General features: G+C 35.9%; 1 protein-coding gene across 4 annotated transcripts in view; it reads left to right on the forward strand.

The window, feature by feature from the left end:
• Nucleotides 1-26,896, forward strand: part of TMTC2 (transmembrane O-mannosyltransferase targeting cadherins 2) — a 570,414-nt gene that overhangs the window by 344,946 nt on the left and 198,572 nt on the right. For all 4 annotated transcript variants that reach the window (XM_069095098.1, XM_069095096.1, XM_069095099.1 and 1 more), the window contains 3 exons: nucleotides 8,337-8,422; nucleotides 8,996-9,180; nucleotides 13,620-13,698. In XM_069095098.1, coding sequence (XP_068951199.1) covers nucleotides 8,337-8,422; nucleotides 8,996-9,180; nucleotides 13,620-13,698 — 350 coding nt within the window. The remainder of the gene's footprint in view (nucleotides 1-8,336; nucleotides 8,423-8,995; nucleotides 9,181-13,619; nucleotides 13,699-26,896) is intronic.

The following is a 26,896-nucleotide window of genomic DNA, read 5'->3' on the forward strand; positions in this document are numbered from 1 at the left end:
TAGCAAACCCTCTCCCAGGATTTCTGTAAACATACAACAAGAAAATCCTTCTTCAGGGCTTCTGAACCAACAGAAAGGTTCCCAGATCCCCTGCAACAACAGCACTGTCCTTCACCAGTGGACAGTATTCACTCTCTGTCTGCAGGACAGTCTCAGAAGCTCTGAACCAACAGAAAGGTTCCCAGACCCCTGCAACAACAGCACTGTCCTTCACCAGTGGACAATATTCACTCTCTGTCTGCAGGACAGTCTCAGTAGCTCTTAGCCAACAGCCAGGTTCCAGAATTTCTTCAACAACAGGACTGTCTTTCACCAGTGGACAAATCTGGCAAAACAACATCAAAACAGACAGGCAAAGTACCAGCAAAACAGCCATGTCTCCTCAGTCCTTGGCAGCTCCGGGGGCAGGTCTCAAAAGTCCAGGGCAATTCAAAGTGGCCCTCAGCAATCCTCTCAGTCTCTCTCTCTCTGCCTCCCCGAGGGTGCTGCTTCCAAAAAGTTCTTCTGCCTCTCTCTGTGTCTCTCCAAATCTAAGTCACCAGCTCCTCCCAGTTCAGGATTTCTTTTCACCTCAACAAGTCCATCCCACATGTGGGATTAACAAGCTCTGGGTTTTAACACAATCAAACCAAAAACCAAGCCAATACAGGGGAATCTTTAAATGCTATTACTATTACAGCCCCAGATTCCCTTCCATTAGGGGAATGTTTATTTATTTAATAAAATTATGTCAGATTAGGAACCAGCCTAATATTTTTCGTAAAATCTGTTCAGCTTTTTAATATATCAGGAAATTGAAATTTTCTGGGGCGGCAGTGAGTAAATCGCCAGCCCGGAGTCAGGAGGACCCAAGTTCGGTTGCGGCCTCACACTTAACACCCACACACAAAAACTAGCCGTGTAACCTTGGGCAAGTTACTTAACCCCAAATGCCCTCCAAAAGGAAAAAAAAAAAGAAAAAGAAAGAAAATTGAAAATTTCTTACTTTGGAGACTAGAGCATAATTAACTATGTCGTCTTTCCCAAATATTAACATACACAGACACACAATCTTTTTTTTAGGTAGCAAATTGTTTCTCATCTTATTACAATACCTGTACCCTTTTGTTTCTGTCTTTACTTTTACTATGTAAATGGTTTCTAACTGCTCTTTAGCCGCTTCAGTCTGACAAAGAATGAGTTCTGTAACCAAAATGAAAAACCCTGGCTAACAAAAGGTTAGCCTTAATACTGCCACTGCTGGAATTGACAAGAATTTAAATGTACAGCCAAAAGGATGGTTAAATTCTCTTCTAGTGGACTAATGCATTCATGCTTAAAAGCAAATTACTGCAATGGGACCAGTTGCAGGCATATAATAATCAAAATACTTATAAATTCATAGTACCCATAGCCCAGTCAGTGCCCTTGGAAATATGATGGTTTCTGGTGACCTGAAAATTTTCTCAGAATTGTGAAATGTGATCAGATCCTGTTTGCTATTGCCATTGATATAAAAAAGGGGGAGAGGGGTGCTTAATGTATATTGTAAAAATTGTGGGGGGTGCTTAATGCATATTCTAAAAATCTAAACATGAAAGATTCACTGACTTTTGAAAAAATGTGATTCATCAGGAATATTCAATATTTCAGGGGAATATTCATGCTTTCTTGGCAATCTACATCCTTCCCCTCTTATAATAGACATTTCTACTATGCTACTCTTTAAATGTTTGTGAATAGGTCTGATGTTAGGGTATACCTCATGTAGGTTAATTTGAAATCTTTTTCTTGAGAAAAAAGCCATTGTTCATCCATGTTTTGTTGTTTTTGAAATTCTATTAAATAAATTGGAAGAGCTTTTTTCTAAGACTACAAACATTATTTTAAATGAATCATAATTACTCACTTGTTTTGTAACATCCAAGTTTTGTTCTTCTTCTAGAACATTTCTGTTGTATTCTGAAATAGGTTACTGTGTAATCCTATAGACCCATTCTCTCTCTTTTCCACTGTCACTTTGACACATAATAAGGGATTCTGTTTATTTTTCTGTCCATTGAAAATATTTGGGCTTTCCTGTCCAAATAGATGAGATTTGCAGTATCTTTAGAAATCCCTGTGTTTCTAGGTCATGGGGAATAATTACCAGATCACTCATCTTCCTAGTGCAAAAATGTTTAACAAGACATGGGCAACTCCAATTGCTTTTTTATTTTTTAAGACCTGTCCTGTGATTTTATTAGTATGGGGAACCTCTAGTGAGGGAAATTCCTTTAGTGACATAGATCAGAATCTTTAAATCATAGATAATTTCCTGGAGGTGCTGAGAGTTTTACTGGTTTACCCAGTCATGAAATCATATAGCATAGACTAGACTTGAACTCTGGACATTGAGGCTAGTTTCTGTGCACTATAGGCTTCCTCTAATAATTAATGGATAAAAATTATACTGGAGATTCCTTTCCATCTGATCTTCCCCTCCCCCTTACTATTTCTGTCTTCCTCTTACTTTCCCTTGGCTTTTCTCTCTCTATAGATCTCCATTCTACTCAGAACAAAGGATTTGAAGAGGATGAGGAACAATGAGAGGTGCGGGTGAAGGCAGAGTATTAAAATGGTACATGAGTAGGATTAACACATCAAGCCCAGAAAAATAAACACATTCTCAGGTGTCTTCTCAATTGATTCCAAGTGACAGATAAGTTATTGGCTATAGTGCATGGAGTTGGGGACTAGGAATCAGCACACTTTGTCCTTGTCTTAGCCCTTAGTCTTGTCCTGGTTTTGTTATTTAGTAACCATGGGACTTGGACAAGTCTCTGATCCCAAGTTCCTTTTTCTTTAAGATGGAGATATCTACCCCTCCTACTTCAAAATCCTGTGTGGACACGAGATAAAGAATATCAAAGCTTTTTGTGTATTACAAATTACTGTGCAAATGTAGGCTAATGGTATTATTGTTGGGTGTAATAGTGTGGTTCATACTACTCTGAAAATGTATCTGCAATTGTGGATCTGGATCCATTGATGCTTACTGCCCCTACAATCTTGGGCAAGTTATTTAATCTTTGGGGGCCTCAGTTTCCTCATTTGCAGAATGAGACGGTTGGATTATATGGATTCTCAGGTCTCTTCTGGCTCTGAATGTGTACTCTTATGATCTTTTCCCTTCTTCTAGGAATTGCAGTTTATCTGACTTTCAGAATAATAGAAACAAAGAATAGAATAAAAGAATAGTAAATTAAGCATTTACTCTGTGCCAGACAATATTGTGTTAAATATTGTTCACAAATATGTTTGAGACTCCATTACTTATTTGCTTTTTCATCTTAAGGATTCCTATGAATCAATATAGAATTCTATATATAGTAACAAAACACATTAAAGATACAAATTAATATTTTCAGTGATTAAATCATACTTTATATGCATATCACATATATAAGTGATATATATGTATGGATAGTGAGTTGTGATGCATTGCTAAAAGATGCACTTAGTAAATAATACAACTACTCAGACTCATTCCCCTGATATCTGTTATTCCACAAAGTGACTAATTTGCTGTTTTATTTAGAGGTTGATGTTTAAGCAGTCAAGGAGGTGTAATATGTAATATGAACACCAGATGGCACTGCAGCTACCAAACAGAAGCCTACTCCCCATTCCTCACCTCTCCTTGATAATGATGACCCCAAGTTCATTGTAAGTTTAGCAGTATAATTTGAAATAGATCCCAAATTATCAAAAATGCAAATCTGTCCTTAACCAACTGAACTGTCCCTTCAGCTGGTACCCCTACCATCCTATTCCCCTAAAACACTTAAAATGATAAAAAAAAATGGACATTTTTATGTATTAATAAACATTCAGGCAGCATAAGAACCCCAGTGAAACAATTCTTCAAACAGCAAGCTACAATGTCATTGCAGTGTGGGCCATTGGCTCTGTCCCAGGTACCTCTGAGCTCCTAAATCCCTATTCTTCCTACTCTCTCCTTTCTGGCATCCTAGTACATGATACTTCTGCTTCTTTTCCAGTATACTGATTCCTTGAAAGGCTTCACAAAATGAAGACTGTTTCCACTCTTTAATGAGATATTATTTGTAAAGGATTTAGCACAGTGTTTGGCACATAGTAAAAGCTTAATAAATGTTTTTTCTCTGCCTCCGTGTATGCCTATGGAAATATCCTGGGCATCTTATAATAGGATTGAGACAGTGAGACATCAGTGATAAAGATCTAGCCTGGGAATCAATAACACCCAGGTTCAAATTCTGCTCTTATATTTACTAATTGTATGATCATAGGAGAACCATTTAATTTTTCTGAGTCTCAAGTGGTTTTCTAAGACTGTTTTGGACATGTGATCTCTTTTACTAAGGGGAGTTCCATATGTCCTTAACATGTTGGCATATAAGACTATACATGTATACATATGTGTATATTATATGTATAAACATACTTGAATAATACTACAAAGAAGTTAGTTCATTTAAAAATAATAATAACACACCATGGTTCAGTGGAAAGAATTATTTTGTATTTTGTGCACATAAAATTGGACTCAAAGGACCTGGGTTCAAATCTTGACTCTGTCACTTAATACCTGTGTGTCCTTGGGGAAATCACTAACCCTCTTTGGGACTCAGTTACTGTAATGGTAATGGAATTTGAAGATCCCTTTGTATTGAATAGCTGACAGGTACTTAACACCTAGTTTCAAATTAAGCCTCTGTTAAAGAAGCAGAAGGTATGAACCCCTGTTGCTGATGTAACAGGAAGGGTATGAATAGGGAGAAGCTAATACAGCATATAAGGAAGAGCACAAGCTGCACAGTCAGAACTTCTTGAGACAAGCATCTGGAGGCAGAGCAGCTGCTTCTGCAGAGAGAAAAAGAGAATTTCTCTCAGTGAGCATCTGAAGGCTGGGCTGCTGCTGCTGAACTGGAACTTCCATGGAGAAAGTTATTTTGATATTGAGAATGGGAGAAAGTGATTTTGATTTTGAGAAAGGAGCTGCTGAAGGCTTACGAGGGCCAGCTGGAGCTATCAGAGGAAGCATGACTATGGTGTTGGTACTTTGTGGCTCTGTTAAGTTTTCTCTTCTCAGGAACAGAAACTGTGAAGGACTTGAGGTGGACTGGACGCTGTGGGCTTCAATATGGAGCAGCAACTGCATGGAGAGCTGGACAAGGAACTGGGAGTTTTCTGCCTTTGAACTCTAGTGGCAGTTGGTTAGATTTGGGCAGGAGCAGGGGCCATGCAAGAGGAACCATGGAAGCTGAAAGCCTGCCTTGAGTCAAGATGAAAAGACCTCTCCATGGATACTGAGTAGTGACTGATGAAATTGTAACTTACTTGTGACTGAGGGGTGGATGGCTTGTGTATTTTCCACTACCCCTAAGAGGGTACTGAGTAGTGACTGATGACTGAGTAGTGACTGATGATTGAATAGTGACTGGTAACTGAATAGTGACTGATTTGTAACTTACTGTGCCCCATGGGTGGAGGACTTTGACCTTTTGTACTTTGTGTCCCTTAAGCAGGCCTCCTTAAGGATGATTGAATGATTGAGTTACTAAATGACTGAGTTACTAAATGATTTTATTTTGTTGAAAACTATGTGACTACTTTGGTGAAAACTATTTGGCCATTTTAGTGATAAGTTATTGAGTTGTAATATTGTGAATGCTGTACATTGATTTTCTGTGAATGTTTTGCTCTAATTTGTTATTAAATAAATAGAGAGTTTGCTGTCTTATGTAATCAGAAGCTTTAAAGCTGCTCAAAGCAGCAGTCCTCTGGAAAGCTGCTCATGCATGGCTTTATTTTATTTCTTTATAACAGTTACTCAGCTGTTAATGCCAGTGCCTTATCTCTGTTGATTACTATATATAAACACATATGAATATATGTGGTGGTTGGTGGTTTTTCTTTGTCCTCAAAAAGGACCAAAATGACAACACTATGTTGGAGTCAATGTATAGTGTGTCCGACTGTAACTGATCAGACCAATATGAGCTCAGAATGCTCTGCACAGGTTGGGAACAAATAGTCTCTTTCTCTCTCACTCTTTCTCTATATAGAAGTATATACATATGCATAGATGTATATGTGTCCATAGGTATACATACACACATATGTAGGTACATATATGTATGTGTATAAGTATATATGCCTATATATATACGTACACATATGTGTATGTGTTATTTATACATAGCCATTTGCATAGCTTATTAGACTGTGACCTCCTAATTGACTTACTAAATGACTTCTAAGCAACCTTTCTTGCTTACTATCTTATGATCCAGTGATCATAAAAGTCCATTAATATTCATTCCTGTTAAGCTTCTTTTTAGCCACTAGTTCAAACAATCTCGATGGTGGAGATCATTAGTGTTAAACTCAAATAGAAATGGGGACAAGAAAACCTCTTTGTGGACTGTATATTGACTTAGAAACCCAAATATTAACATTATGTTCAATCATATTTTGATTTATTTTATTAAATGTTTCCCAATTACATTTTAATCTAGTTTGTTTTTGACATTTTTGGTATAGATTATTGGTAGATTTTGAAAATGGCAGATTCCAGGGTCAGTCTATAAGTTAACTTTATATTCATTTTATTCTAGGCTAAGTTCATCTATCTGTCTTTTCCCTTAAATATTGGAACTGAGAAAGGACTTCTTATAAGCACACTTTACCTTATATCCTTGCCTGAATTTCATGAAACCAGAATGCTCAGCCAAAGATTGGTACAGGAGGCAACTAATTCCCTTAAAATAAGGTTTATGTATGTTCATTGTGCAATATAAAAATGGTGAACAGAATAGTCCTTAAAGGAATTATCACTACTGGGGTCCAATATTTTTAGTTCAGATCCTTGCCGATGATCTGATTCATGTCTTGAGGAATTATCTAATGTTACAGAAGTGGTTTTTTTTTAAATTTTTTAAAAATGGAATTATGGTGAGATTTGGTTGTAAGACTTTAGTGGTGTTCGAATTATTATTATTATTAAAATTGTAGTCCATTTTCCCTCCAAGATGGAAATGACTCTAAGACAGATTAAGTAGGGGCAGCTAGGTGTCTCAGTGAATAGAGAACCAGGGCAGCCCTGGAGCCGGGAGGACCTGAATTCAAATCTGCCTCAGACACTTGACACTTACTAGTTGTGTGACCTTGGGCAAGTCACCTAACCTCAATTGCCTGGCCTTTCCCCCCCTCAAAAAAAGACACATTAAGTGAATTGTCCAAGGTCACAAGTAGTAAGTACCAAAATTGGGGTTTTCTGGCAACTTCAGTACTATTTCTCCCATACTATGTTCCCTTTCTATTAAAAAAATAACTTTAAGAGGCTGTTTTTTCAAAGTATAACTTTACTCTCTTGGGACAAGGTGCTCCCCCCTGCCAGGAAGAGTAATAAAAGTACTTAGGAGTCTTCAGGGATAGAAAGGACAAATTAACCTTGCTTTGCTGCTAGCTCGGATCCCTGCTGCCCATTGGTTTACAATCTAAATTAGAAAGCCTTGTTTACAGATCTGTTCTCATTTAAGTTTTGTCAGACATCCCAGGAAAGGCTTTGCCAATATGCACAGCTCCTGATGATGTAGCCTTTCCTTCTTCAGAGCTCAAAGAGATAAATAAGACTTTTCCAGGGTCTGTGGTGACAGGTGTTCACTGGGAAAATGGATTGAAATTTTGCTTGGTATACTTGAAATCCAAACTTATAGCCCTGGCTCAAATTAATAGGGAAATAACAGCAGGGATTATCTTCAGTTGTTTTCCATAAAGCTGATTGCATCTCCCTCCTCCTCCCTCACCCCACCCCTGCCCTCTGCGACCTACTCCCCATCTGAAGCTAAGTGAATGATGCTTACTTAGAGTAGTAATGGCCTTGTGTTTCACAGATATGGCCTAACACGACCAGGCTGAAGGACGGCTCGCATTTCCAGACATGTCACTGTCTAGACCAGATTTCCTTTGCTAAGTGATGTGAGCCTGTGGATACTCTGAGAGGGAAAAAAAGAGGTGCCTGGCAATGGTATAAGGAAAAGGTTTATTTAAAAAAGGGGGAGAAAGCCGTGGTTATACAGTTTTCTTTTGTAATTACTTCCTAATTCATTGTACAAACATATGAATGAAGCTGATAACTATTCAATATTTTCTCCCCTATGAGATCATTTCCTCCTATTTATAGTTTTTTTTTTAAATTGAAGTAGGTTAGCATTTTATTGTACTTTTTAACATTTTTATTTTGTGTGCATAAAATAAAACCTTGTGGGTCATATTTTCAGTAATATATCCTTTTTCTCTTCCAATTTATATTTTCTTTCCTCATGCAGAGGGTTACTTCTACAGGAGAACAGCCGATTCACAGAAGCCTTGCATTACTATAAACTGGCGATTGGTAGCAGGCCTACATTAGCTTGTAAGTAATATTAGAATACTTAAATATACTCCTTTTCCTCTAATTCTAGGAAACTCAGCTGTGGGGCTTTAAGTTAACATAAAATCAATAAATAGAACATTAAGGCCAATTTTAATAATTCTCAAGTGGCTATTTTTGTAATTTTTCAGTAGTAATTCTCAACTTTTGCTAAATTATAGGTTTTTCTAATTGCTGAATCTTGTTATGACGTCTGTTCTCTTTTCAGATAGATATTCCTTATTTTGATTGTAAGTTCTTTGAGAGAGGATTATGTCTCTCTTCTTTTTGAAGCCCCCACAGAACCCAGAACATTGCTAAACCCATGATTATAGTTCAGTTTATTTTGATTCAGTTGGTTTCCTTGGAATCCTTTGTATTTTCTTTATATATTCAAAAATATTATGCTGAAGAGCTCCACCAGATGGCCAAAAGGATCCATGCCACACAAAAAATTAAGAATCACTGTCATAACATCATTCCCAAATGGTAGAAATGTTACCCCTAATTAATAGAGTAATGTTGATAAGTTTCATGCTCCACTTACACTTACATTTCCTTTTGTTTCTCCTCTAGCTGCATATTTAAATACTGGTATTATTCTCATGAATCAAGGAAAGACTGAAGAAGCCCGCCGTACATTGATAAAATGTTCCGAGATCCCTGATGAAAACTTGAAGGATCCTCATACCCACAAAAGCTCTGTTACCAGTTGCCTTTATAATTTGGGAAAACTCTATCATGAACAAGGTCGCTACGAGGTCAGACCAAATGTTCTCTCTTTCTCTCTCTGTCTCTCCCTCTCTTTCCCTCTTGCCCCCCTCACCCCCTCTTTCTCCCTTTTCTTGGTCTAGGCTTGTGATTTAATCAGTATTGGTGATTCTTGGGAAGGAAAATTCCCTTTCTAGCTCTGAGGGGCAAATGTTCAGCACCATGGGGAGCTAAAGAATTGTCTGGGATACTGAGACATTTAGTGACTTACTCAGAGTTCATATCTAGTGTATGTCACAGGCAGAATTTGAATCCAGGCTTTCCTGACTCCAAGTTTGAATGTGTACCCATTGTAGAGAGATTTGTGTGTAAGAAAATTTTGAATAGTTTAAAACACCTTCTTTCCTCTTCTTGCTCCAGGAAACTCAACTGTGGTGCATAAAGGTAACAGAATCAAGTACTTACAGCATTATTACCCATTAAATGAGTTTTAATAACCCTCACTGGGGTCTGTTTTGTAGAATTTTATGAGTAATGATAATGCTGCCTCTTACTACATTCTATATTGTTGTTCAGACATTTTTCAGTCACATCTGACTCTTCATGACCCCATTTGGGATTTTCTTGGCAGAGATACTGGAATAGTTTGCCATTTCCTTTTCCATCTCATTTTACAGATTAGGAAATTGAGGCAAACAGTGTTAAAGTGACTTTCCCAGGGTCATACAGCTAATAAGTTTTTGAGGTTAGATTTGAACTGAGAAAGATGAGTCTTCCTGACTTCAGGTATGATGCTCTATCCACTGTGCCACCTAGCTGCCCCAGTTTCTATAAATACAATTGTATATGGAGAATATTATGTTTTCTTTACTTTCTCCATTTTTCCCTAGCCCTAGGGTTTTCACTCTTTTTAATTACTTTCTTTGTTAAATTTCTAAGTAGGTGAGGAGGTAGAAAAGTCCTCTGATGTTATGTAGTTTGACTCACCTTTTATAAATGTAGAAACTGAAGTCCAGAAAGATTAAATAATTAGCCAAGGTCACATAGGAAGTAGGGCTAGCATTTGAACCTAGATCTCCTGTCTTCAAATTCAGCATTCTTTCTATTTTATTTTGATGCACTTCTTTGACTTTAATGTTTCCCACTGTCTCAATGGACTTAGTTGGAAAAAAGGGCAAAATTATGCTGTGATAATAGCTTTAGTTCAGATATGATGAGCAAAATTGGAATGGGAACAGTAAGATCCATGATATAATCTGGTTCACCCCTAAAAGAAAATAAAATTTCCTAAAGGCTTGTGGTAGATAAATGAGGATGTTGCTATTTGAAATAATAGCTTTTGATAAATTTGGTTCATCAAAGGTATCTATAGCTGTGTATTTATATCTATATTCATATATGTTCAGTAGAAGAGCTGATAAGGTGTTTGTTTGTTTTTCCTTTTGCTGTCACTAAGTATATGTTAACATTTTCCCTTTGTGATACTCTTGCAAGATTTGTAGAAAGAATACCATTTTACCCTTAACTAAGTGACATTTATTAATTTAAATACTTTTTTTTCAACTGACATTTTGGATGCCCCACAAAAGATTATGGTTTTAGGGGTTGTTGTTATTTCTAATTAAACATGTTTGCATTGCCATAGGAGTGGTGTCTATACATTTTTTCCCTTCGTTTGGCTTTTGCTTTTGTGCAGGATTTGCTTTGCTATTTAAAAAAGTAAGCAGATGTAGATACTGTTAAGAATCCCTATGGCTAGCTTCCATTGCTAGCAGTTTTTCAAATTATTATGTGCTGGGATGGGGCAATGGGGGAAGTGTCAGATCTTGGTTAATTAGAATGGATGGCATTATCATAGAGCCATCTCATGCTAGGAACCCTCTTCCTGTTGTATGGGGTAATCAACTGGCAAAAAAAAGGGAAAAAGAAAAATGGAAAGCTGTAGGTGGTATGTATGTAGGGAAGGAAAGAAGGAAGGATGGAAGGAAGGGGAGGGGGTGAAGAGAGAGAGAGCGAGAAAAGAGACTAAGTTTGAATCAAAAAGGGAATTATGAAATTAATTGTTATTTCAGCTGTTAATTTGGGCAAAACTAACTCTAACAGCCTTTTGGTCCCTAGGAAGAGATTAAAATCTGAGAATTATATCTAGAGGTAGACATGCACAGAATGTGTTTTTTTCTGCAATTTAACCTGATCATTCTTGGAAATTTAAAGATCTGGAGTATAAAACTAGGAATAGAGATGAGTTCTAGTCCTGATGCTGCCATTGAATCAATCAACTAACAAGCATTTATTAAGGGTCTACTTTATTTCAGGTTCTGGAGATGCGTGGAGTAAAGGGAAAGTACCCTTAAGACATAGTGGAAGGGGACTGCCTTTGGAACCAGAAAGACCTGAATTTAGGTCCCACCTCAGATCTATACTGACTTTGTGACTCTGGACATGTCAATTAACCCCAAGTGATCTAGGCAGCTTTTTAAGACTATTTAGAAGGTACAGAAAAGGTGCCAGCCTTCATTGGGTGGAGGGACCTTCCTTACCTGGGAATTCCTTATACTAGTGAAATCACAGGTTCAGTCTTTAACTCTATCCATATGTTACTTGAGCAAAGTATTTAACTTTTCTGTATGTTATTTTCAAAGTTCTTACTTTTAAATTTCTTTAAACTTTGGTAGTTGAACTAAGTAAGGTTCTGTTTTCTCTTCTCTCTAAAATTTCTTGAGTCTATGAAATGTTAGATTTACATTGATTTCATAAATATAGAATACAATGAATATTAATTTCGTAAGTAGAATACAATTAATATTAACATTTTTGTCTATATAGGTTATGTTATTGGCATTGTAAAATGTCTTAATGCCTCAATTTATTCTATGAAAGAATATTAGAATGTACTTGCTGGATATATACACACATACATATACATAAATGCAATACACATATATATATATATGTGCACACAAATATGTATATATAGATGCCTGTATATGTAAATATATGAATACATATTTTTTTAATTTCCATATTTATCAGACTTCAAACACATGCTGTGTCTGAGTTCTCTTATCAGTGTTATGTGAATAAGTGAGGTGTAGTGGGGAGAACATTTGATTTGGAGTCAAAGGGTCTGTCTTCCAGTCACAGGTCATATACTTACTTGATGTTGACCCTAGGCAGTCATTAACCTTTCCAGGTCTCAGTTTCTTCATGTCTAAAGTTAGGGGATTGACTAGATGGCCTCTGAAGTCCTTTCAAGCTCCAAATTGTCTCATCCAATGAATCCTGTGGACAGTTATGTTAAAAGATTCAGTTTCAGAATTATGAAGTTGAAATGAACCTCAGAGGCCAATTCAGTCCAAAGTGAACCTCAGTAAGGATCCTCTAAGTCTTGGAGTTAGGAAGATCTGAGTCCAATTCCTATCTCAAACATTTGCTAACTCTGTAGCCCTGGTCAATTCACTTAAATTCTTTCAGAATCAGTTTCTTTATCTTTAAAATGGGGATAAAAAGAGCACCTACCTCACAGTGTTGTTGTGAGGTTCAAATGAGATAAGGTGTTTTGCAAACATTAAAAGTGCTATATAAATATTAACTTTTATATAAGACATTATCTAGCTTTTGTTCAAATCCTTTATTTAATAACATCTATTAAGAAGGAACGCACTACCTTCTGTAATGAGGAAGCTCTTTCAATTTTGTCATAGCTCAGATTAAGAGTTCCCTGTACCAATGAAATCCTAAGTCTAATTCCTATTCCTATTGTGATTCATAGAAATATTTTCCTTACCACCTCCATCCATGTGGTAGAGTCAGAAGAGCCCTGGATTTAGGGGCAGAGGACTGGGTTCAAATTCCACCTCCACTACTTGCTCCTTTTGTGTCCTTGGACAAGTCATTTCCTTTTTGGTCCTCAGTTTCCTCATCTGTAAGGGGTTTGACTAGTTGGCCCCTATGGTGCCTTTCAGCTCTAAATCTGTGAAAATTTTTACCGAGAAAAGAGGGAGAATATAATACATCGTCTTGATTTTTTTTTTCTCGAATGTAATAGAAATAGCCTATCCCTCTAGGATAATAGTCATCACAGAGGTTAAAGACACTCCAGTCTTGGAATAACCAGTCTAATGAGTTTCAGACTTGAAGTGTTTCAGTCTCTTTCTAGTTTTACAACTTGTGTGGACTGAAAAAAAATTCGAAAACACCATTGGTAATAGACATCTGGGTATACTAAACTTTTATATTGCTTCCTTCACCATTTGGACTGGGTTCTTTCACTAATGAGGTTGATGTATACTGGTGTCAAAGTACAGCTCAATTTCTCTTCCCCCAAAGGTGCTTTAAAAAAAAAGGAGCCATATTGTTATTACTGTTCCAGTAGAAAGATTATAACTTTAGTTCAGAGGGTGGTTTACATCTTCTTTTCACTCAAGTGGTTTCTTTGTATTCAACACTTCCATTGACAACATGTCTATTCTCTCCCCTCCCACATTAGGAAGCACTTACCGTGTATAAGGAAGCCATTCAGAAAATGCCCCGGCAATTTGCTCCCCAGAGCTTGTACAACATGATGGGTAAGTCCAATATTCATCTTCTTATTGACATTCGAGGACCTTGTGATGAATTTAATTATGGGTTTGTATTACCTGGAGTTGAAATAAACTACCTCATTAATCCCCACAAAGCAAGTTGATTCATTAATGGGTTTCACCTGTAGAAGTCTTAACAGATGAACACCTGTTCAAAAGATGTAGGAAATAAATTTAAGAATGGAATTTTCATGAATTGGACCATTGACCCATATACATTTTCAGAAATTTTCTTTCCCTCAAGAATACAATTTGATACTATGAGACCATCTCTCCTAAAACTTTTACCTAACAGTGACTCCTTTGAATGAATCCTATTTTCTCATCATACAGAAAGTATATAAAACATCACATGTAAGCATATCAATATAATTGATTTCCTTTGTAATATAATGTATTTTATTTTGTGACATTTATCCAAGAAGAGGTCCATTGCTATAGACTGCCAAAGGGGACTATCACACACACGTGCACACACACACACACACACACACACACTCACTCACACAAACAGGTTAAGAACTTCTGCCAGATGTGGTGGTTACATTCCTGGCATCCCTGTTGATGAGGAGCCTGAGAACAGAGGATAGAGTTTAAAATTTCTGACCTACCACATAAGGTGAAATTCAATCAGGCGTCAACATTAAGTCTGGCACCAGTAAAGTGAATTTCAGACAGCAGAGGACCACTGGGCACTCAGGAGTAGTGAACTGACACAGGTTTGAGAAAAAAAAAAAAAAGCAAGAGAAAACCCCCAGCGTGATGGTTATTGGGATGAGGCTGTAGTTTTAGCCTGGGCAAGATAGGGAGACACAGTCACAGACAGATAAACTTAAAGAATCCTACTGGTTTAAGGTGTCTTAGATAAGACCAGAGTTATTCATACTATATCCATTTATCATATGTAGTATTGATGACTGCCCTGTGGGGAATATATGTTGCTAGAATTCAAAAGACTCAAAGAGGTATGTTAACTCATCACATGACAATGGGAAGGTTTTTTTTTTAATTCCCCTAAAGATTAAGGGTTAAGATGTGCTAATGAGAATATTTTATGAAAAACTGTCTGGGTAAACAGTTTAATACGGAAGGGTATGATTTTTCTCTAATTGTTTTTTGTTTGTGTTTGCTTTTTCCTTTTTAACATAAATCATGAACTTACCCATTTGAGTGGGCTTATATCAGAGATACATTGATTTAGAGCTGTAAAAGACCTTAGAGAACCTTAAAACCAATCAATTGGTTATATAAATGAGGAAACTGAGGCACAGAGAGGTTAATGACTTAATCAACTTTATACAGCTAATAAGTGCCTGAGGTAGGATTTAAACTTGGGTCTTTCTGACTCTAAATCCCACCTTCTATATACTCCTCTGAGACTCTTTACTGCATTAACTGCGACATAGAGAAGCATCTGTTATAACAGAAAATGAATTTCCTAAAATGTTTGGGGCTTAATGATGGAGAGTGCCATTTTTGCTTCCCCTTTACCTCTTTTCCCAGTTTGAATCAAAAGTTAAGGATTTAATAAACAATGAGTGATGACTACTAATCCCCTTTCTCTCCTTTCATTTCCTTCCTCAATTACATTTCATGTCATAGTGCTTTTATTCCCTCCCTTGGAAATATATCTAGTCATTCTGATAGATTATATAAAAGTGAAAGTTTTAAAATTTCTTTCCTCATGCTCTATACTTTATATAGCCAAATGAACACAGACATTGTATAGACTTCTTCAAGAGGTTTAATGAGAATATTCATAATCAGAAGTCATTGTTGATGCTGGCCTGATTTTTCAATAATTCCTATACCCTTTCTTTGCCACATTTCTTCATCTGTTGAATAAGAATAATGTCAGATTTTCATCCTTGCAGGGATGTTGGGAGGGATTATCATTCTTTTCTTTTTTGTTTGATACTTATTGCTCTCAGAACAGAATTCCTATAACATCTGGGATGTTAGCATCAAGTGATTGTGTAGTGAAAACCTGCAGAGTTAATTTAAACCAACTTAATGGTTTTATGTCTGTTATGAACCCCTTTAACAATCTTGCAAAGTTTATGGACACCTCCTCAGAATAATATATAAATTAAATTAAATTCATGTTTACAAAGAAAACCATTTATATTGAAATAGTTATCAAAATGTTTGAAAAATCTGTGATATTACAATATATGTGCTTCTCTATTAATGCATTAAATAGGTCAATTAATTTAAAATGTAAGCAAATTAAAATTAAACTTTATTTTTAAAAGTCAGGTCAAGGTGAAAACTACTGTTGCCTATATCCATAATTGCAGGAAATACTAAATTTGAGAGGTTAGTGAAAATAAATGTATAATTTTTTTCCCTATCAGAATTCATAAACACAGCTGAAATCCATGCACAGAAACCTTTGGAGTCCCTGGTCCCCAGGCTAAGAAGTCCTGATTTAGATAAGTGGAATTTATTGATGTAGAATTAGACTCCATATTAGATTCCCACTTCTATGAGTGTTGAGCTCATTTCCAACAAAGGATAAGAATACTCCTGGAGATCACTGTTTAAACTCTTCGCTCTTTAGGAATGGTTGTTTTACTTCATCATTGAATGATGCTTTTAGGTGTTTGGGAGAGACTCTAAAGCATTTTTCTAAAAAAACTTAATTACATCTATCCCTTTGGCAGTCACTATCCCTTTGGCAATCACCATCCATTTAAGATTGTATGAGAGATTATCATCTGGCCTTGTGTGCAGTAAAAGCTGCTCACTGACAGTCATTTTCCCATATAACAATTTCTCATCTAGACAAATGAGTGAACTCCCCAGAGTGTTTGCTTTTACTTTTAGGATATTTTATTAGCCTACCATTTGACAAGATAAATGGCCAAGGAGATGAATTGTGTTATCAATTCATCAGTTTCATTAGACTGTCAGCAGGCAGTAATTATTCTATCAAGGTTATCAACAACCACAGACTTGTTTTCTAATTCACACATTTACATTTTATTAGCACCCTATAGATTATGAAGTGTGTGTTTGACTATATAACCTCCCTTGCACTTTCATGTGCATTTTCCTCTCTCCCCCTTATCTCTTGGAGGTAGGAAGGAGGAAGGTGGTATTTTGGGGAAAAAGAAATTACTTCAAAGGTAAACTGGAATTGGAAAGTCAATGATAACTTAAAGTGACCAAAATGTCAAAAATAATAAAAAAAATCAGTTTCTTTAGTATAAAGGTTTTGAATGCCTGCTTCCCTTGTGAAGACCATATAAAATTTTAGTGGGACAGCAATGTGGCACAGTGGATAGAGCAACGGCCCTGGAGTCAAGAGGACCTGAGTTCAAATTTGTCCTCAGAAAGTTACTAGCTGTGTGACCCTGTTCAAATCACTTAACCCTAATTGCTTCCAAAAAACAAGCTACATTGGTAAAGAGAGATTTCTCATCCAGGAGTTCCTTATAATAATTATTTGATATAATCACTCCCTACCCTATTTTCTCACTGCATTGAATGCTACAAGCCAAATTTGCTTAGTATTTTATGATTTACAAAGTGCTTTCCTCATGAGAAACTTACTAGGTAGGTGGTAAAAAAAAATAATATTTCTCTTTTATGGATGAAAAACTAAGGCTCGAGGCAGCTAGGTGGCGCAGTGAATAGAGCACCGGCCCTGGAGTCAGGAGCACCTGAGTTCAAATCCGGCCTCAGACACTTAAAACACACACACACACACACACACCTAGCCATGTAACATTGGGCAAGTCACTTAACCCCAATTGCCCTCCAAAAAGCAAAAAAAAAGAAAAAGAAAAACTAAGGTTCAGAGAAGTTCAACACAAATTTATTCAGCATCAGTTATTTACCTATGGCATTGTGCTAGGCTTTGGGGATACAAAGATTAAAGTGGAACATCCCATTCCCTCATGGTGCTTCCATTCTATCTTGGACACAACATGCTCTGCCTCACTGAAATCTAATTCACAGGCAACTCAAGACATCACCCTCGTGATGTCATTGGTCCTTTTTGAGAATGAAGGATGAACAACAACAACAACCATAGTATACACATATAAATTTATGCAAGCTATAAATAGAATAATTTGGGAGGGGGTAGAGGAGGGAAGCTCTATAGGTGGGGCATCAGGCACAACTTCCTAAAGATGGTGGTGAGTTTAGTTTTGCAGCAAACTAGGGATTACAAGAAGAGGAGGTGAGAAGTACAGGGAACAGCCCTGTGCCCAGGCATAGTTTCTGGCCATGGAGTAAAACACCTGAGGAACTATGGGAAGCATCAGATTGGCTAAGAAAGTTGTCCTCAGGAAGGAAGTAAATATCAGAGCAAGGAACTGAATTCAGGTATCCTGGGTTATGCTGCTTCTACAAGAAAGTTTGCTCTGATTACCTAATAAAAGCATTTACCATTTCTTTGGCTATGCATATATTTGCAAATGGTGGATTTGAAATTTGGCTTCCTACCTACATTTCTGCACTTCTATGTAACATCCATAGAATTTCACTTTCCTTTAAAGGATGTGACCATCTTTAAGGGATTACAGTTTTGTATTTTTGGACTTTTGTGGTAATTCTTACCTAAGCTTTTGTAAGCCTAGATAAGGATTTATCTTAATGTCTTAGATTTCATTGCCTTAAGAAGATAGCTGGAACTAAGGATGTTTTGACTAAGCATCCTGTCCTCTTTAGGATCTGTATGATTTAGATGCAGAGATAATATAAATCAGAGCCAGAATACTCAGTGTATGAACAGAAATAAAAAAAATTATGTATATATATATACATACATATACACACATATGTGCATTATATATATATACATAGGATATATATATATATATATATATATATATACACAGGGTTATTCTGAGGATAAAAGAAGATAAGTAAATCACTTTATAAACCTTAAGAAATTAATGACCACTATCACTATTATTGTAGTAATCAATAAATGAAATAAATACAAAATTCCCCTAGCAGATAATCATTTTAAAACTATATATTCAAACAGCACTTTGTATTTATTGCCACTTATTTTAAGTATGACTTTGGTATATAAACCCAGTCCTGACAAACTCTTAACATCACTGTTCTTGTTCAGTTTATAATCACTGGATTTTCCTGATGTTATCAGGAAAAATGGGCACTCCTACTGGAGAAGATGATAAACTGTTCACAGAACTTGGTCTTGTATGATTATTGCCTTCATCTATCAATAAATCCTTCAGAGAAGATTAATTCAATGTGCTGTATGTACATACTTTTACCTTGGGTTTTATTAAATACTTGGGTAATACTATGGTAGGGCTCATTTGTTATCCCCTCCTCATGGTATATAATGGAGCCACTAACTGTCTCAGCCATACATATCCTTGATGACATTTACCATGATAGTTTGTGTGCATAAATAAGCTCTGCTAAAATGGCTGCCTCATTCTGTTGCTTTTGGGGTGATTTGCAATTTTTAAAGTTTCTGAGATTATGATCTTCCTTCATTCTCAGTCACGTTGGAGAATATTGGCATTGGAAATATTATTGTATGTATATGTGTACATATATGCTCAAGTGTGCCTAGGACTACCTTGGGATCATGAAAATTGGGTATAATTTCCCAAGTGTTATCCATATCCCTTCATCAGGTTGTAAGTGCCTTGAATGCAGGAAAGGCTTTTTGCTTATTATCCTTAGCACTTAGTACAGTACCTGGCACATAGTAATGACTGCTTCTTGATTTCTTATTATCCATTTTGGCCTGACTTATTAACCATCTACAGGTTTAAAAATTGTTGTTGAATAGCAAATGCTTAATTGTTATTTTAAAAAATTATTTGTCTTACTGTTTGTTCACTTAAAGTTTGTTCACTGGAATGAGCATCCAAATGCATGTCATAATTGAGAAATGTCCTGTATCGGTATTTCCTGTGTGGATTTCTTGGCCAGTCTTTGAAAGGGTTTAGGCATCTTTGAGGAGCCATTATACCCTTTAGTCATTTATATGTGAATCTTAAGAATCTACATTTTTTATAGAACATGCTTTTTCCAATTAGACTTTCCACAGGATTATCTTCTACACACTTAGTGGGTGCTTTTGAAAAACATGTTTCTTTCTCTTATTTTTACTGGACAAGAATCCTCAGGATTGTTGAACAAAGTTAACTTTTTAGCAGTATCAATCAACAAACCTTGTATTGGGGCAACTAGGTGGCACAGTGAATAGAGCACCGGCCCTGGAGTCAGGAGGACCTAAATTCAAATCCAGACTCAAGACACTTAACACTTATTAGCCATGTGACCTTGGGCAAGTCACTTAACCTCAGCTGCCCTGCCTTCCTCCTTCCAAAAAAAGCAAAAAGAGAAAAGAAAAGAAATGTTGTATGATGTTAGAATATACACATTTTTGGAATAAAGTCTTCAAAGGCTATATGTTGTTTCCCAAATTAAAAGAAAAATTAATATGGAATAGAATAAGGAATGCACATATCATTATCTCATATTCCCTCTGCTTCTTAGTAAATTGTGTGATTCTGAAAGTGGGGCCTGCCAGATAAAATCTAAAAGTCTTCCTCTTATCTCTTCCTATTTTTTTCAATAAATAGTAGATATAATTTGCTTTAATAAATGCATAGGATTTTCTCATGAAGCAAATTGAGAATATATGAGAAAATTGATATATAGGATCAGACAGTAAAGAAATATTTATTTAGAATGCCAGATACTGTACTCAGTGCTAACAAAGAAAGGTAAAACAACAGTCCCTGTGACAAAGAGTTTATAGTCCAATGAGGGAGCAACAGGGGGAAAAACAGAAAACAAATAAACAAACAAACAAATATATATATATATATATTTATATGTGCGTGTGTGTGTTTATATATATATATATGTATACACATATATATACACAAACAAAATTATTCATGTGTGTATGTTGTGTGGTGTACATACATATCATCATCATCATCATCCTATTGCATCATGATCTCAGAAAAAAGCACTAGCACCAAGGGGGGTCTGGAAAGGATTTTTGCAGAAGGTGAGATTATAACTGAAACTTGGTAGAAACTTGAAGGAAGTCAGAGAAACAAGGAGGGAGCGATGAAGAGGGAGAACATACCCGGCATGATGACAAGTGAAAATTCCCAGTTGGGAGATACACTGTTTTGAGTGAGAAACACCAAAGAAGTTTGTGTCACTGGACTGCAAAGTATATAAAGGGGAATGAAGTGTGAGAAGATGATTAGTTAAGAGGCGGTCAGGTTTTGAAGAGCTTTTAATAGCCAAAACATGAGTTTAAATTCAGCCTTGGAGGTATCAGCGTTTGATCCTATCTGTTTAGTCACCTTTTCCCATTTTCTGGGATCTTCCCCTTTTTGAATTGACCTGAATATTGATCCCTTATTGCCAACTTTTAAATTTATGTTACCTCCAGAATAGATTTCTTGTATTTAATTGAATTTAATATTTTATTTTTCCCCAATTACATGTAAAAACAATTTTAACATTCTTTTTTTCCTTCAGATTTTGAGTTCCAAATTCTCTCCTACTCTTTCTCCCTCATTGAGAAGACAAGCAGTTTGACATAGATTATACATGTATAGTTATGCAAAACACATTTCCATGTAAGTCATTCTGTGAATGAAAACATAGAAAAAACCCAACAAAATAAAGAAAGTAAAGAAAAAGTATCTTTGGTCTGCATTCAGGCCTCTATAAGTCCTTTCTATGGAGATGGACAGCACCTTTTATTATAAGCCCTACAGAATTGTCTTGGATCATTGTGTTGCTAAGTTATTTATAGTGGATCGTCATACAATATTGCTGTTACTGTACATAATGTTCTGCAGATTCTGCTCATTTCACTTTGTATTTTCTTTAGTGAGCTTTTGTACCTCCTTTTTCATTTGATCAATTCAACTTAAGTACTTCTCTTCAGTGAATTTTTGTATATCTTTTTTTTTTCCATTTGGACAGTTCTACTTTTCAAGGCATTCTTTTCTTGTTGGATTTTTTGTGCCTCTTTTACCATTTGGCCTATTTTGTTTTTTATTTTTATTTTAATTTTTTGCTTTTTGGAGGGCAATTGGGGTTAAGTAGTTTGCCCAAGTTTACATGGCTAGTTTTGTGTGTGTGTGTGTGTGTGGGTGTTAAGTGTCTGAGGCCGGAACTGAACTCGGGTCCACCTGAGGGGCTGGTACTTTACTCACTGTGCCACCTAGCTGCCCCATATTTTGTTTTTTATGGTGTTATTTTCTTCAGTAATTTTTGTGCCTCCTTTACTAAGCTGTTGACTCTCTTTTTCTTGATTTTCTTATATCTTTCTCATTTTCTTTGCTATTTTTCCTCTCCTCTTACTTGATTTTTAAAAATCCTTTTTGAGCTATTCCATGGCCTGAGATCAATTCATATTTTTCTTTGAATCTTTGGATACAGGAATTTTGACTTTATTGTCTTCTCGGTGTGTGTTTTGTTCTTTCTTGCCACCATAGTAACTTTCTATAGTCAGAATTTTTTCTGTTTGCTCATTTTCCAGCCCATTTCTTGACTTCAACTTTATGCTAAAGTGGGGCTCTGCTTCCCAGATATAAATGGCACGGTCCCAAGCTTCAGATTTTTTGTGTAGCTGTTTTCAAAGATAATTCTGGGGACCTGTAAATTTTTAGCTCGTCCAAGGTAGTATGATCTAGGGAAAGGAGTGTTTAATACTCTCCTTTACTGTGCACTGGTTTGTGAGTGACCACAAGCACTCTTTTCAGCCCTGGAACTGTGACCAGGGTCCGTACTCCCCATGGCCACAAGCTCTGCTTTGCTAGTGCTCTTTCTCATACTGAGACTTAGACCCAGCACTATATGCTATCTTTTTGGGCGTATTTAATATTTAGGTATTTAATCGTTTGATTAAAATGTCAAATAATTAGCTTAACTCTACTCAATAAAACATCCATGGTTTGCCATGGATGTGTTTAATACATGATTTATGTTTCCAATCTATACTCCAAATTTTCCATCTTCTTTCTCTATGTTGCTTCTACTTAAGCCTCTGGTTGAGTATTCCTGTGAGAATATAGTAATCTAAATTGGATTGTACCTTCCAGTTATTTTTAGTTGAGTGAGTTTTAGGCCAATCCCAACGATCATTTTAAGCCTGTTTGGTATTTAAATTTTAAAAAGCTAGCTAAAAGTTAATTGTTGAGTTTGATTATTTATATGATTTGGACCATTTTCCCCTCTTGGTAACATTTCATGAAAACAAAATTAGATTATGTTTTATGAAGTCTAGAAGTAGAGAATAGAAAGAAATTCACCAGTCATTCTATTCTAGTTTATAAGTCAATATTATTTAGGTAAACCTTTCAGAGCAGGTACTGAGGGGAGATACAAATTTTGCTATGATATCTTATTTAAATTTTTCTTGTATGATTCTCCCCAACTCTAGCCATGATGGACCAATACAAATAGGTTCCCTTGATATATCACAGTTTTATTTGAACCTCACATCTCTAAGTATAGGAGATTTATGCTCCAACCATGTTAAGTTCTTGAACCACATATTTGCTCTGTTTTGAATTATGGTCCTTCTTCTGTTGGCTTTGTCCTCTGGCAAGCTGATGAGCCAAGGTCCCCGACATTCCAGGATGCCCATCTGACTTGTTTAGCTTGTAATTGATGGGTATCTGAAAGAAAAGCATCTGGGGCCTCTAAGATCAAACTCTAACTATTTAGCTTTGCGTTCTCTCTTTAGCTCGAAAGATAAGACCAAAAGTCAATGTCAGTTGTTTAGAGTTCGCTAGCACAAAAAAGGCAAAATCATCCATTCTTGGGTTTTAACACTAATTTATTTTTCCAGGTGTGTAGCCACCAATTTAAGGAAACCATATGTATTTTTGGCTCTCTATCAAGAAGAATATTGGCTTAGTTTTCTTTCGGGGGGGAAAAACATCAATAAAAACTTTTGAGAGTTGCTACCCTTGAAGTTCATTCTTTAATGTGGAACTGACTTGGCCAGAGTTTCTTTTGTGTCATTCATCTGTAATATAAATTTTAAAGTACATACTACAGTTACAGATGTTAATTTGTCTGGTGTTATAGCCTGCACTACAAAGGCCAAAGTCCAGCTCCACCACATTAAATAGGTAATATATTTTGTTTAAAGTTTCAATTAAAATCCACGTCAAAAGATATAATGGTCCCTGAGGGATTTTATACACTTAAATGCCAATATAGGGGTTACGGAAAGATCCTGTTCGGGTCTAGATGTCTCTTGCTTTCCTAGAAATATGATATTAGGCATTTGATTATATTATGGTGCTTTTAAAACAATACAAGCCCACCTGCTGCAGTAACTCATGGTTCTGCCATTCATGAAGTAATGACAAAGAAAAGTTTGGAGGCTCAAGGTTTTTATTTTAAAATGGTAAACCAAGAGGAAGGATGCCCTCAAATTAATAATGAACACTTGTCTCCTACTTCCAGGAATTACCAAGTAGCTACAGTGTTTTATTCCTGAGAAAGATCCTAAATATTATTTGAAAAATAAAGAAAAAAGAATGATGAAAGTGGAACAAGAAGTTTGCATTTCTTTAACATTTAATGGTATCAAGCAGTAACACTAATCCTACTCCTACTATCATTGCTGCTACCACTCCTAATACTGTCATTATCGCTACTATAACAAATACCTAATATTTAAATAGGACTTCAGGGTTTGCTGTCTCTACACACACGCATATACACACACAAATGTATTGAGTTCATAATCATGTGCACATATATGAAATACACATTTGTATTCAGGTATGCCTGCGTGTGTGCCTATATACATATATACACACATTATATATATATATATATAGAGAGAGATATGTATACACACACATATATGTATATGTTATATCTGCATATAAATGTTTGATCATCTCATTTAATCCTCACAATGATCCCATGAAATAGGTGCTGTTACCATCCCAATTTTACAGATGAGAAAAAATAAGTTGAAGGAGGTTAAATTATTCTTTGCATTAGCAGTATTGTAAATTATCACTGTCTTACTGGTTTATAGTCACAAAGAGAAAGACAATGTTAAGTAAAAATATGTTAACACAACATCCTTGTCAGTCAATAACCAAGCTTTTCTTTTATCTACTCCATCATACGCTTTTTTCTAGGCCCTAGAGATTCAAAGTCATTTTAGGTGAGATATAGTGTGATATAATGGAAAGAGGCCAGGACTTACAGAAGGTGACCTTGGTCTAGCACATAGCATCTCTATAAATATTAGTGTCTTGGGATGTAAAATGATATACAAAGCAATAATACAACGTAATACAATGTAATACAAAATTACAATACAAAGCAATAATGCTCTAAGTTATAGGGTTGTTATGAGGAAGCTATTTCATTAACTTTAAAAAACTCCATAGAAATGTTAACTACTGTCATTTTTATAGATAAAAATTAAAATGAAGAATCCAATCTTTTTCACAAGGAATTCTTTAGGGTTTGGGGCTTTTCATTCTGGCCAATATTATACACAGAGTAGAAGTCAATGGAATGGTATAAAGTAAAAATTAATGCAGCCTTTTAAAACTATCTTCACGCTGATGTGGAGGAGACATGAGCTACACATAGTTTCATTTAAAGTTACATAGTGATTCATTCCTTAGTATTATTGGATGTGTTTTTGTATATATACTAAGTAAACTGTTATTCCATAGTCTTAAGAAAATTTTACTATTGATGACAAAAGTATATCCAACTCTTACTGTCTTGGGTTGCAAATCTACCTTTCCTGGGGCTAAAAATTAGAAATGAGACATGAAATGACACTGAAGAATTTTTTTTGTTAGTGTTTTTAAAGAGCATAAATAAAGAGAAAAAGAATGATAAAAGCAAATGAGAAGTTTGCATTTCTTTAAAGACTGGTCCATCAGTAAAAAATACAGTAATAATAACCAAGTACATATTTTTATGTTGAAACAGTTTCACCTACCTATACTGACATGAGTTGAATTACTGTCAATTTGTTGCTAAAAATCAAAATGTTCTCACTTTTTCTGTTTCCTCATTTCTAAAATGCTTTTTTCCTTTCTATCTATTCATAGTATCCTTCCAGAACTACCTCACATCTCATTTCTATACAGCCTTAATTGATGATCTAGTCTATATTGTTCTCTCCCTTTTTTTGAACTTCTAAAAAACTTGTATCATAAGATCATAGATTAGAGCTGGCAGCAGAATTGTGCTGGTAAGTATTTGACAACCTGCTCTCAGGGGAAAATGTAAGTATAACACACTTTTAAGTTTAATTATTAACCTTTTGTCCATTACTTTTTTAAGTCTTAACAACCAAGCCTGACGATAAATCAAGTCTTGATTTGTAGCACTCTAAGTTAGGCAGGTAGAAGCAGCCAGTACCTGGCATCTGCTCCCAGGCCAACAGGATGTTGGCTCACCACTCTCTGAGACGTGCAAAGAACAGAGCGTGCTGAATTCTTGCTCATCCTGTATGGGAACACTAGATAAAGAAAGGACATGATAGCCTTTAAGGTCTGCCTGACATTATGGGACTATTATGACTGATAGTTACCTTCTTTGTCTCTTTGCTCTATAAAAATCTTGTTCTGAGAATCAGTAAATGGAGTTCTATCCTGAACTGCCTGCGTGCGCCGGTTCATATCAAGTCCCCACTCATACTTGATGCTGGAGCATCAAGTGGCCCCCGTCAGTAGTGTCTGCTGATTTTCAAGGTATAAATGTCCCACATTGAAGTTTTATCCATCTTTCTCAATCTAATTTGAGCTGGTTCCAGCACAACCATGGTTGGAAGGGATTTTGAGTCCTTTCAGTGAGTTCAAGAGATCATTGAATCCTACCAAGTTCTTTTACAAATGTACAAACTGACACTCAGAAAGGTTAATTGACTTGTCCCAGGTCAACAACATGATAGGATAACTAACAACAACAATAATAATAGCTTTTAAAAAAAGAGTTTTAAGGTTTGTAGTTTTTTGTTGTTGTCAGTCGCATCTAGTTGTGTCTGACTCTTTGTGACCCTGTTTGGGGTTTTCTTGGCAAAGATACTGGAGTGGTTTGCCATTTCCTTCTGTAGCCCATTTTATAGACGAAGAGACTGAAGTCAACAGGGGTAAGTGACTTGCCAAGGGTCACATAACTAGTAAATGTTTGAGGCCAG

The sequence above is a fragment of the Petaurus breviceps genome, unplaced genomic scaffold, assembly GCF_028583685.1.
Source record: "Petaurus breviceps papuanus isolate PSGF00001 unplaced genomic scaffold, PetGlider_PUasm1.0 225, whole genome shotgun sequence".
Classification (NCBI taxonomy): domain Eukaryota; kingdom Metazoa; phylum Chordata; class Mammalia; order Diprotodontia; family Petauridae; genus Petaurus; species Petaurus breviceps.